Raw genomic sequence first — 13152 nt, 5'->3', positions numbered from 1 at the left:
ATGGCAGAGAGTGACAGACACACGGCACACAAGAGTACAGGATATGGAATAAAGGAAGATGTGAGATTGTGGTGTTTGGGTGGGAGACAAGGAGAGTCAGGGAGAGTATAGTGCTAGCTGGAGGCAGTCATTATCACCAATGCAACACAGGCTAACGCTTAACAGGCAACCTAAACACTCAATCACTCCCTAAGTGGTATTTATATCACTCTGGGGGGGAAAAGCAGAAATCCTTTGAACAGCAGTAAATATTGCAGATTGCCCCATCAAGTAATTCTCCTCGCAACATTCCTCCATCCATGTGGAACATGGGATTGATACTGGCTGCCAGACTAAGAGACAGAGCAGACATATGAACTGCCTTTATTGGGATGGTAGGCATCACTCTTCCCAGTTGCCCACTTTACATGATTAAACATATCAGGTGACACACAGATATCTCATTCTCACAGAAGTAGGCAAAGCTGCTGGCTGGCTGCAGTAAGGGGGGGGGGCTCCAATCCAAAACAAGGCTACTTACTGCAGGGTCTACCCAGAGTGGAGTGCCTGGTGTGAGGCTGGAGGCCTCAAACTAGCCTGTTCAGTTCAGTGTGTGTGTGTGTGCGAGAGAGAGACAGTGTATGTTGTGATGGGAGGAAAGCTTGATAAGTCTGTATGTGTGCATTAAGATATCTGTTTTCTGTAAGGAAATAATGACAGAGGGCCAAAAAGTAAAAATGTTACAGATAAAAGAAGGGGTTAAATGAGGAGCAATGAGTGAAGATGGTGGTGTTATGAAGAGGAATGAGTGAAGATGGTGGTGTTATAAAGAGGAATGAGTGAAGATGGTGGTGTTATAAAGAGGAATGAGTGAAGATGGTGGTGTTATGAAGAGGAATGAGTGAAGATGGTGATGTAATAAAGAGGAATGAGTGAAGATGGTGGTGTAATAAAGAGGAATGAGTGAAGATGGTGGTGTTATGAAGAGGAATGAGTGAAGATGGTGGTGTAATAAAGAGGAATGAGTGAAGATGGTGGTGTTATGAAGAGGAATGAGTGAAGATGGTGGTGTTATAAAGAGGAATGAGTGAAGATGGTGGTGTAATAAAGAGGAATGAGTGAAGATGGTGGTGTAATAAAGAGGAATGAGTGAAGATGGTGGTGTAATAAAGAGGAATGAGTGAAGATGGGGGTGTTATAAATAGGAATGAGTGAAGATGGTGGTGTTATAAAGAGGAATGAGTGAAGATGGTGGTGTTAGAACTGTCCAATGATGGGAGGGAGAGACTCGGTGGTGCAGGTGGGGATGTCAGAGGAGGACCAGAAGCGAAGGCGTCTAGAGTGAGAACGTTGTGAGGGAGGCGTCTTGGGAACCTTCTCCTGGCTCCTTGTCCTCAGAAAGCCAAACCGCTTGGCTGCAGTGACAGGGGGTACTGCTGGCAGGACTGTGGGTACTGCTGGCAGTGCTGGGGCAAGGAATGGGGGTACTGAACAGGAGGGGGTTATGTTTTACATACAATGACAAAGAGAAGAGGGAGAAAGAGATTGAGTGAAAGTAGTTAACTGCCTGCATTATATAAATGAACAGGGCCCGAAATTGCCCAACAAAGATGACGAGATAAACTATTAAAATGTTTAGTCATGCAACAGATCCCCATTGAACTAGTAGAGAATGAAGAACAGACGTCAAAAAAACAAAGGCAAGATGAGTTTGAGGGGGAAAACATTTTAGATTTTGTGTAGCTAGTTTACAGCTACCCCTTGTGGAAAAAAAGAGGACTGGGGCAACTTCCATTATTCAGGGATAGAACTACCATGGATGAGTAGACATCCCCTCTGTCTGTCTTACCTCTGCTGGAGTATGTGGGGGTGGGGGTGAGGGCAGGGAAGTGTCCCTGTCCAAGGTGGTTCTCCTCCAGAGAGTGGTTCCATACAGAGTCCAGGCTGAGGCAGGACTGGCGGGGGGGCAGTGGAAGGGGAGGCGTGGGGGGGATGTCAGGGAAGTCCAAGGTGGGAGGTTCGGGCAGGGGAATGTCAGGGGCGCTCCGCACCCTCTCCCTGGAGCTGTCCTGTCTGTTCTTGGGCTTGATGAGTTTGGCCAGAGCCTTGGCCCCGGCCCAATGGTTCCTCCTGACAGACACAGACAAAAAGGAAATCACAGTTACACTGAGACATCCATCTAACATCAGCCCATAGGTCACACTGGCGTAGTGGAAACCCCTGCAGCAAAGCTACCACCTCATCCTCGACAGACGAAACACCATGGCAGGTGGAAGCTAGTCGGCCTACTGATGCAGCACTAGCAGCCTGCCAGTCCCGTCAGAGACCTCACTGCCCTGGCCTGGCAATGACATAACCCCCTCCTGTTCAGTACCCCCATTCCTTTCCCCAGCCCTGCCAGCAGTACCCACAGTCCTGCCTTGTTCCTCCTTTTCTTCCACCTCTCAAGAATAGTGCCAGCCCTCCTCCTCCTCCTCCTCTCCCAGAAAACCAAGCTGATGACTACCAGAGGCCCAGCGGCACTCATGAGAGCGACCTCCCCTTCTGTGAACACTGGTAAGCCTACGAGTGATGAGAAAGATCACCCTGGCAGCGTGGAGTCCAAGTTCCAATGTGCAATATAAAAAAAATATCTGCTAAATACTGTAAATACAGAAGCTATAGATAGGCTAGACTACATTGTCTACATAATGAAACAATCCATAGTAAGCTATTGTTTTGATTGTCTACATAATGAAACAATCCATAGTAAGCTATTGTTTTGATGGTGGACTGATTGTATTTGGCATTAATAGACAGGTTTTATGCAGCACAAACGTTCTATCCAAACTGTGAGAGCACGAGGACAGCTAAGGTAGGCTATAGGCATACAGGACAATTGGGCAGGAGGGTTTACTGACCATGTGACCTGACCAGGAAAAACTCTGGGCTCTAGGGCTTGCTAATGGAGCCATGTGTCATCCTATTCATAGTTCATTGACTAAGCTACATTATTAGCAAATCAAAATGTAACCGTACTAACTTTTTAGGAGATGGATCATAAAACTTGTACTGATCCATGATCTTCTCCTCCAGTTTCTCCTTCTGGCTCCGGAGCAAGTTCAACTTGTCACTGGAAACACAGGAGTTGTTAGATTTATTTGTGACATTCAATTATCAAAATGACTTTCCTCTATATACCTGCATGTGCACACACACACACACACACCTACTTACATGTACTGTTTCTGCTCTTCGTGGTAGAGCTCCTTGCTCTCCATGGTTCTCTCCAGCAGGGTCTGGTTCTGTTGGCTCAACATCTGGATCTGACTCAGTAAGTGGTGGTTCTCCTCCTCCAGGTTCCCCTTCAGACGGGTCAGCAGCTGGAGACAGAACACATAGAGATACACACTGTTGCTAAAACTGCAGCATATACATGTGTCACTACAATTCAATTGCATTATATTCAACTTTAGAAACGCACTAAACATTTCATATGGTTTAAGTCAATGGTAACACTGACCCAGATGAAGTTGTATATTAAAGATTAGGACACAAATTAAGCCTACTTCTGGACAAAACTGCACTTTCAAGTCTCTAAAGCATAAACGCTGTATGTGCAGTAGCTGATTTCAGTCCCCGAGTGTCAGTGGTCTGTGTACCTCACAGTGGTTGTCCAGCTTGGTCATGGAGATGTCCAGGCCCTGGTGCTGCTCCTTCATCGAGTTGTATCTGGCTTGCCAGCGGTTCACCTCCAGCTGAGCTCTGTTCAGTCGGGTCTTCAACTCCTTGGTCTGCACCTGCAGCCCGTCATACTCCGCACACAGTTGGGAGTGAGTCTGGGTCAACCTACACGGTATGTCAAGAGACAGTATGAAGAGACATATGAGGTCCTGGTGCTTTGCAAAATAAATCACTCTTCAAAAGCCTAATTTTAGGATCAGATCGTCAGTTTTGTAGGTAGTTAATTTTGTTTGATTTTTGCGTTGAGTTCAGCCACACTGATTGTTTCAGCCCATTCACAGGCCTTTCCACTTGGCAACAAGAGTTTTATCTGATTGTAGTGTTACATGACACATGGTAGTGTGTGAATACGGAGCAAAATAAGGAGAAAGTCAGCCATTACAGTATGTAACCACCAGAGGGTACCAGCGTCAGGCTGTACTCTACCAGTTTTTCTGCTGCACTCATATTTTCCATTGGAAACACGGTTCTCTACATTTTAGTCATTTAGCACACTCTTATTCAGAGCGACTTAGAGCATCAATTAGAATAATGTGCCTTGCTCAAGTGCACATTTCTTCACCCAGCCGGCTTTGTGGATTCAAACCAGTGACCTTTCAGTTGCTGGCCCAATGCTCTTAACCACTAGGCTATCTTCATTCTCTCCCATATGGTGACGTTTGTAAAGCTGGAGTTAGTAGGTGTGGTTGTATAGAGGTGCTGCTGTGCTGACTGAGCTCACCGGTCCAACTCCCCCCTCAGACTCTGGTTCTCCCCCAGAATCAGCGCATTTTTGTGGATCTCCTCTCTTACACTCTCCCTCTCCTTCTGAAGGGTGGACTCTACTGCCTCCATGGCATCTTTCTGCTTCAGCAGCACTATGTACCTGCACAGACAGAGACACGGAGACTGGGTCAAAGATAGAACCTCTACAGCAGTCACATAAACAGATATATGGTGCCCAGTTAACTGTCCCCAGGTTGTGTGTTGTGTTACATCTAAAATAGGCCATGGTGATCCCATCCCTTATATATTCCTAATGATCACCAAACCACCTAACCTCTTTACACTCAATAAGAAAGAAACAACAATAGCAATGTTAGATTGGACAAGAGTTGGTTGGAAAAGTCATGAGATATTGAGCGCCTGTGACGTGGTGGTGGTTTGTTCTAAGAGCTGCCATGATCACAGACCTTGGCTATCCCATCAGGGTCGTTTCATTCATTTTCACCAAATGAAGAAAAACTCTGACCGAAACAGGGAGGGACTACCACAACCTGTCCAATAACCACTAATTTTAGTTCTGTTAAAAAACATTTGGCTACAGCGTGCCCTAACGAAAACACAACCAAGGGCTTTGAGGCACATATGGACCAGCTAACATTCCAGCTGATTAGGCCCTTGACGGTACAGCAGGCAGACTCTTCTAATCCATGGGCCTCAACCCCAGGCCCTTACTCCATTGTTCATTAAGGAAAGAAGGGTAGGAGGAGAGATTATTAGTCAGCCAGATCAGCCAGCCAGTCCACAGTGCCTCTCACATCACTCCATTTAAACTGAACTTACGGTAAGGTTCACAATAGTGTACCACAGTATGAGTCATAATACCCATAAAACCTAGCGTTCAAACAGGAAAATGGTTCCAATCGCTTTTCCACCATTCATTTTTCCCATAGGGAATTTTAGAAACACTTAATATAAGAGCTGTATTTTGTGTAGGCTTACCCTGTCATGATGTTTTGATAACCATGTAAATCTCTCTAGGACAAGGTGACTTTTATCAATATATTTGCATGTATTTACCCCCCCAAAATGAAACGCTAATTAGCTGCTAATGTTGGCTATCATAAAGAACTACAAATACCATGATGATTTGGACGAGACTGCTGAATCAAGTCTAAGGTAAGAATATCTGGATTAACTATCTAATGTTAGCTAAATGTAGTAATGAATAAATTGTCTAAATGTCTTTAAAATGGACAATTCTGTGAACAGTCTTGTGCAAGTTTTAAATAGACACAATACCTGTTAAGAAAAGGTGTCAGCTACAGATTACATGCAGGTGCTTGCAGTGATTTGTAGTTTTGCATTTTCGAATCTGAGAGTAAATAGAGCTGAATATATTGATAAAAGTCATCTTGTAATACGCCAGAGTAAGCCTACACAAAACGCAGCCCTTATATTAAGTGTTTCTAAAATTCCCCATGGGAAAAATTAATGGTGGAAAAACGATTGGCACCAGTTGCCTGTTTGACCGCTAGGTTTTATGGGTATTATGACTCCACCACTGTGGGGCTCTATAGGATAATCTTTCCAGTACAGGAGGGACGGTGGAAAAACAAGGGTGTGTGCAGACAAAGTGTGCAGACAAGAGAACAGTTTCCATAGAAGAGGGTGATATCTGAAACCACTAGTGTGTGTGTGACCCATTTCAGTCTGACCCATATGTGTGCAATCACTTAGTGTGTGAGGTGTAAATAAATGTAACGAAAAGGATTTATTCTTGATTTATTGCCTTTTTTATCCTTTTGCCCAGCATCCCAGAGTTGCCTCTTCACTGTTGACGTTGAGACTGGTGTTTTGTGGGTACTATTTAATGAAGCTGCCAGTTGAGGACTTGTGAGGCGTCTGTTCCTCAAACTAGACACTAAGTTTAGAGTACTTGTCCTCTTGCTCAGTTGTGCACCGGGGCCTCCCACTCATTTCTACGTGACCCCAAACTTTTGAACGGTAGTGTATATAAATAAATGTGTGTGCCCAGTGGTTTGTGCCTAGTGGTTTGTGTAACCCTTGAGTGTGTGTATGTATGTGTGTTCTGTGTGTGGCCCACTTGTTCTCCAGTGCATGGTGCTCCTTTTCCAGAGCTCTCTGGTTGCCCTTCAGGGCGGTGTGTTGGGTGATGAGCTGCTCGTACTCCGCCGCCTGTCTCTCGTGAACACTCAGCAAGCGCTCGTGGTCCTGCAGCACGCCCTCCCTACCCACCCACGCTTCCTCCCGCTGCCGCTGCCACGCCTCCGACTCGCTCTCCAGAGCCCCCACCTGGCCCTGCAGTACGGCATTCTGGGCCATGAGAGATGCACTCTGGCAGTTGAGGGTGGAGTTCTCCACCTAACGGAAGGATACAAAGGAAGAGTATAACTTTATTAAACCCATTAAGATGTTGTCGGCGTCAGCTGGCATTCAAACACACCACAGAGGTATAATTCTCAGATTATCACAACATCTCCATTTTCTTCATCTCAAATTGGTCATCCTACAACATCTACATAGGCAACAACTGACACAGCTACTCTAAGAATGCAAACAAGGGGGTGAAAAACAAAAAAAACCACCAGGCCACCACACAGCCAAGCTCAGAGCGAGAAGCACAGTAGCATGTTGGAGTAGAGCCACTGTAGTATGTATTTTAGTACCTGTAGTTTGGCTGTCTGTTTGTGCAGGAAGGTGTTGTGCTGCTGCAGTGCTACAGCCTGCCCCTGTAGGGCCACATTCTGGGCATTCAGCTGGCTGTTCTGGTTGTCTAGCTGTCTCAGCTGATCTTTCAGTAGGTGCTTCTCTGTCTGCAAGGTTGCTTTCTGAAAGGAAAGAGGGAAGTGGGTAAGATTATACATGGACAAGACACCGAGTGTACAAAATGTTAAGAACGCCTTTCTAATATCGAGTTGCAGCCCCCCGAGGCTGTTCCCCCTCAGAACAGCCTCAATTCGTCGGGGTATGTACTCTATAAGGTGTCGAAAGCGTTCCACAGGGACGCTGGCACAAGTTGATGCCAATGTTTCCCACAGTTGTGTCACATTGGCTTGATGTCCTTTGGGTGGTGGACCATTCTTAATACACGTGAAACGGTTGAGCGTGAAAAACCCAGCAGCGTTGCAGTTCTTGACACAAACCGGGGAGCCTGGCACCTACTACCATACTCCATGTCTCAATTGTTACAAGGCTTAAAAATCCTTCCTTAACCGGTCTCTTGGTCAGTCATGGAAAGAGCAGAGATGCTTAATGTTTGGTACACTCAGTGTATACCATTTGTATAACAGTTTGCCACATGCTTATGCCAGTATGTTTTGACAGACTGTACTTGTTGTTTAGCTACTCATGTTCTAAGCATTCACAGCCATTACTGAGGAATCCTCATCAGAATCTCAATCAAACATTCAAACCTTGCCCTTAATTGAATCCTATCCTTAATCACCCATTCTATCCCTATAAAAAGAACACCACTCACGTTCTTCTCTATGTCGATGAGGCGATCCTTGAATTTGAGGAGCTCTGCGGTGGCCTCTCTCGTCACTGTCTCCCACTTCTCCTGACCCTGGCTGTGGCCCTGGACCTGACCCTGAACTGCAGCTTGCAGTGTGGAGCTGTGTGAGTGGGTCTCCTCCTCCTGCCTCTGTCTCAGAGCCTCCAGAGTCTTCTTCAACTGATCACCACAGACAGCACAGAGGTCAACCGTGTGGGGGGAAAAAAGATTGTAAGTGAACAAGTTACGGTGGGGCAAAAAAGTATTTAGTCAGCCACCAATAGTGCAAGTTCTCCTACTTAAAAAGATGAGAGAGGCCTGTAATTTTCATCATAGGTACACTTCAACTATGACAGACAAAATAAGGAAAGAAAATCCAGAAAATCACATTGTAGGATTTTTAATTAATTTATTTACAAATTATGGTGGAAAATAAGTATTTGGTCAATAACAAAAGTTTATCTCAATACTTTGTTATTTACCCTGTTGGCAATGACAGAGGTCAAACGTTTTCTGTAAGTCTTCACAAGGTTTTCACATACTGTTGCTGGTATTTTGGCCCATTCCTCCATGCAGATCTCCTCTAGAGCAGTGATGTTTTGGGGCTGTTGCTGGGCAACACAGACTTTCAACTCCCTCCAAAGATTTTCAATGGGGTTGAGATCTGGAAACTGGCTAGGCCACTCCAGGACCTTGAAATGCTTCTTACGAAGCCACTCCTTCGTTGCCCGGGCGGTGTGTTTGGGATCATTGTCATGCTGAAAGACCCAGCCACGTTTCATCTTCAATGCCTTGCTTGTGGAAGGAGGTTTTCACTCAAAATCTCACGATACATGGCCCTATTCATTCTTTCCTTTACACGGATCAGTCGTCCTGGTCCCTTTGCAGAAAAACAGCCCCAAAGCATGATGTTTCCACCCCCATGCTTCACAGTAGGTATGGTGTTCTTTGGATGCAACTCAGCATTCTTTGTCCTCCAAACACGACGAGTTGAGTTTTTACCAAAAAGTTCTATTTTGGTTTCATCTGACCATATGACATTCTCCCAATCTTCTTCTGGATCATCCAAATGCTCTCTAGCAAACTTCCGACTGGCCTGGACATGCTTAAGCAGGGGGACACGTCTGGCACTGCAGAATTTGAGTCCCTGGCAGTGTAGTGTGTTACTGATGGTAGGCTTTGTTACTTTGGTCCCAGCTCTCTGCAGGTCATTCACTAGGTCCCCCTGTGTGGTTCTGGGATTTTTCCTCACCGTTCTTGTGATCATTTTGACCCCACGGGGTGAGATCTTGCGTGGAGCCCCAGATCGAGGGAGATTATCAGTGGTCTTGTATGTCTTCCATTTCCTAATAATTGCTCCCACAGTTGATTTCTTCAAACCAAGCTGCTTACCTATTGCAGATTCAGTCTTCTCAGCCTGGTGCAGGTCTACAATTTTGTTTCTGGTGTCCTTTGACAGCTCTTTGGTCTTGGCCATAGTGGAGTTTGGAGTGTGACTGTTTGAGGTTGTGGATAGGTGTCTTTTATACTGATAACAAGTTCAAACAGGTGCCATTAATACAGGTAACCAGTGGAGGACAGAGGAGCCTCTTAAAGAAGAAGTTACAGGTCTGCGAGAGCCAGAAATCTTGCTTGTTTGTAGGTGACCAAATACTTATTTACCACCATAATTTGCAAATAAATTCATAAAAAATCCTACAATGTGATTTTCTGGATTTTTTTTCTCATTTTGTCTGTCATAGTTGAAGTGTACCTATGATGAAAATTACAGGCCTCTCTCATATTTTTAAGTGGGAGAACTTGCACAATTGGTGGCTGACTAAATACTTTTTTGCCCCACTGTACATAAGAGAGTAGAAGTAAGAGTGAAAGTGTGTGTGTGTGTGTGTGTGCAAGAGTATGATTAGTAGAGAATGTGTGTGCTTCAAATATGTAGGTGTGTGTGTTTGTGTGTGAATGAAAGAGGTGTATAGGTACGTACGGTGCTGAGTTCAGTGCGCAGCTGCTGATTAAGACTACTAGACTCCTCCAGTCGAGACTCCAGACCATGAATCTTCTCCTCACGGATCTCCAGAGTCTTCTTCAGCGTCGACTCGATCTTACTCTCCAAGATCTTGTACTTACTGTGACAGGCATACAGTATGTATAGACAGTCCCAGACACAAATGACTTCATTGATTAAAATTTATCAGGAATGTGGTCCTTTTATTTAGGTGCCATGATCAAACAATGGAAATTCCTGCAGAACAATGCAAATGAACATACATACACTAATGACGCTGAATGTACCATTTATTTGAGCTTATTTCTTCTAATATCAAGAGTGAGACTATGTGTGGCAGATACATCCTTTACTTAGAAAAGACTAGTGGAATACTATGGGATATTGAATTTGTCACAAAGGTTTGCTTGCTGAGGTCATGTTTAAAAGTTTTACAACCATATGACTTTCATCCGTACTAGCGTTGGGCTAAGACCAATATGAGGGGAAAAAACTGGAAAACCCTTGCCAAGAGGTAGAACACAATATCACCATGAGCGTGCAGTGCACACATGAGATTACTAAGCGGTGTTAGAATGTAACTCAGGGTAGTGAATTTATTTGAGGTTAACTGATTAGTGGCAGCTTTGGTTTCATTGAGCACAAATAGCTGGAGAAGGAATGTCTTTGCTTTGTAATCCAACTCCTCTGGGTAACACTCGCTTGGGTCTCTAACTCTCTACCTCTTAACACATCCTCAGATACTCTTTAAGAAAAACCCTCAAGAAGATGCCCTACTTTGGGGTAATAAAAGTATTTTAAAAAGTGTCTTATTTCGTAGTTCAGGAGTGTACAGTACAGCTATTCCCACAGTGCTGTCCTGCTGTGCTCGCCTCATCCGACCTGGGGTTCAAATAGTATTAATTTTCTGTCAAATATTTTAGCTGCACTTGATTGAACTTGTCTGGTACAATTGAACCAATGGAATAGTCCTAAAAGTATAAAACCTCACCCATCTGGCATTCTAGGCAGGCTCAAACAAAGACTCCAATTATTTGAAGAAAAAAAAGAACGTTACTTGAACACAGGTCTGGTGCTCACTGTGACTTGACTGTATGCTACCTCACCCGGCAGGACTAGATTCTCTGTTTTCCATGGAAAATTGAACTGCTGCAAGCCACACAGGAATGGAAACCATCTTTCCCCTGTAATTTTGCTATTCCTCAAACAGTCTTAGAAATTGGTTATAATAGAACATTGCACACGTGCCCCTGTAGTTATTCTGACCACCTTTAGAAAGGAGTATTCAGGGCCGCGTGCGCACACACACACACACACACACACACACACACACACACACACACACACACACACACACACACACACACACACACACACACACACACACACCAGTAGAAATAGAGAGCCAAAGTAAAATATAGAGAAATAAAGCCGGAGATAAATAGAGATTAAACACTTTCAACACACATTTGAACATAAACCCGGACTCACCCACTATACCTGGCACAGGAAGTAGGTAGGTAGGAAGGTTGGGCAGCAACCACTAAAGCAAATAGAAAAGCCCCTTTTCTTTGAGCTTTACAAAACCCAACATGACCCCTGTTCCTCATCCAAAGTGGACATTGGGAACACATATTTTCACAAGGGGCCAAGAAGCATTTCAGCACACACGCACATGCAATAAATTACAAAAATACCAACTACAAAATACTCAAAAACACTAATTTCCCATGTAATAAAATATTACATAATGGATGCAGTTTTATGAGGGTAGGATATTGAGGCCTACACGTGGTTATGTGTCTGAGACAATGGTAGTGTGGTGGCATACTGGGACAGTGTAGATGTAAAGAATTTGGTAGTATGATACCAGTTGAGGCTCACATCCATGGTGCTTGCCTACGAAGCAGCAAGGGGAACTGCCCCTCCCTACCTTCAGGCTATGCTCAAACCCTACATCCCAACTCGAGCACGTTCTGCTGCCACTGGTCTCTTGCCCCTCCCCCAAAATAAAACAAATACATGTCTTTCCCCATCGTAACTTCGCTAAGGAAATCATTTTTTAAATTATTTTTTTTACTTACAGTCGCAACTGTAAGTCGCTTTGGATAAGAGTGTCTGCTAAATGACTAAAATGTAAAATGATGCATTCTGGTATATCAGTGGAGGCTCCTCTGAGGAGGAAGGGGAGGACCATCCTCAGTGAATTTCATAAAAATAGTTTGAAAAAATTAAATTCCTTTTTAGATAAAACTATACTAAATATAAACACACCACCAAAAAATGGATTAAAACACTATTTTGCAATGAAGGTCTAGGTCTAAAGTAGCTTCAACAGCGCTCTGTAGGGTAGCACCATGGTGTAGCCGGAGGACAGCTACCTTCCGTCCTCCTCTGGGTATATTGACTTCAATACAAAACCTAGGAGGTTCATGGTTCTCAACCCCTTCCATAGACTAACACAGTAATTATGACACCTTCCAGATGAGGTCCTCCAACCTATCAAAGCTTTTGCAGCATGAACTGACATGTTGTCCACCCAATCAAAGGATCAGAGAATAAACCTAGTACTGAAAGCATAGGCTAAAGCTAGCTAGCACTGCAGTGAACAAAATGTGGTGAGTAATTGACTCAGCGAAAGACAATAGTTAAACAGTTTTGAACAAATCAATTTCTTCCAAAATAAAGGAGAAGCAAGACAGTAATTTTTCATGTTCAGTTTCACTTACTTAGCTAGCAAATGCAGCTCGCTGGTTTATCCTACTCAAACACCCTGCTCAAATAGAATTAGCTAGCTGTCTATGACTAAACAACAACACTGGAACTCTTCCAAGTCAAGGAATGCTTTTGGTTTTACTAATTTATTGCCACCGGGGCCCACTGGTGTAAGTACTAAACTGCTTACTGACTATACACTAACGTTACTGCATGATTGTAGCTATGTTGACTATGACATGACTTTAGCTAATATGGTGACAACGATGTAGGCTGTGTGTAGCGGTTATGATATGGTTTGGCTTGGAAAGTTTTATTGCCTGGTCACATACAGCTGATGTGTTGTGCATTGAAGTCCACAAGTGAAGGGGAAAGGTGAGAGGAGGAGAGCGTACAGATGCAAGAAGGAGTGCGTATAGATGCGAGAAGCGGATCCTCTGTTCAAACCACCACCCAGGACAATGGAGCTAATTCCAGTAGGCGATCCAAAACAACGACACCGCAGAAGGGGAAG

The 13152-nt window shown here is 44.2% G+C and overlaps 1 protein-coding gene across 4 annotated transcripts in view; it reads right to left on the bottom strand.

The window, feature by feature from the left end:
* LOC110505721 (protein Daple) overlaps positions 1-13152 on the bottom strand; it is a 111321-nt gene that overhangs the window by 20665 nt on the left and 77504 nt on the right. For all 4 annotated transcript variants that reach the window (XM_036962396.1, XM_021585116.2, XM_036962394.1 and 1 more), the window contains 9 exons: positions 9903-10044; positions 7907-8101; positions 7095-7256; positions 6512-6789; positions 4424-4567; positions 3621-3807; positions 3196-3341; positions 3002-3091; positions 1829-2109 (listed from right to left, as the gene is read on the bottom strand). In XM_036962396.1, coding sequence (XP_036818291.1) covers positions 1829-2109; positions 3002-3091; positions 3196-3341; positions 3621-3807; positions 4424-4567; positions 6512-6789; positions 7095-7256; positions 7907-8101; positions 9903-10044 — 1625 coding nt within the window. The remainder of the gene's footprint in view (positions 1-1828; positions 2110-3001; positions 3092-3195; positions 3342-3620; positions 3808-4423; positions 4568-6511; positions 6790-7094; positions 7257-7906; positions 8102-9902; positions 10045-13152) is intronic.

Source organism: Oncorhynchus mykiss, chromosome 25, assembly GCF_013265735.2.
Source record: "Oncorhynchus mykiss isolate Arlee chromosome 25, USDA_OmykA_1.1, whole genome shotgun sequence".
Taxonomy (NCBI): Eukaryota; Metazoa; Chordata; class Actinopteri; order Salmoniformes; family Salmonidae; genus Oncorhynchus; species Oncorhynchus mykiss.
Note: the sequence above shows the minus strand (reverse complement) of the source record. Positions and strands in the feature narration are given on the sequence as shown.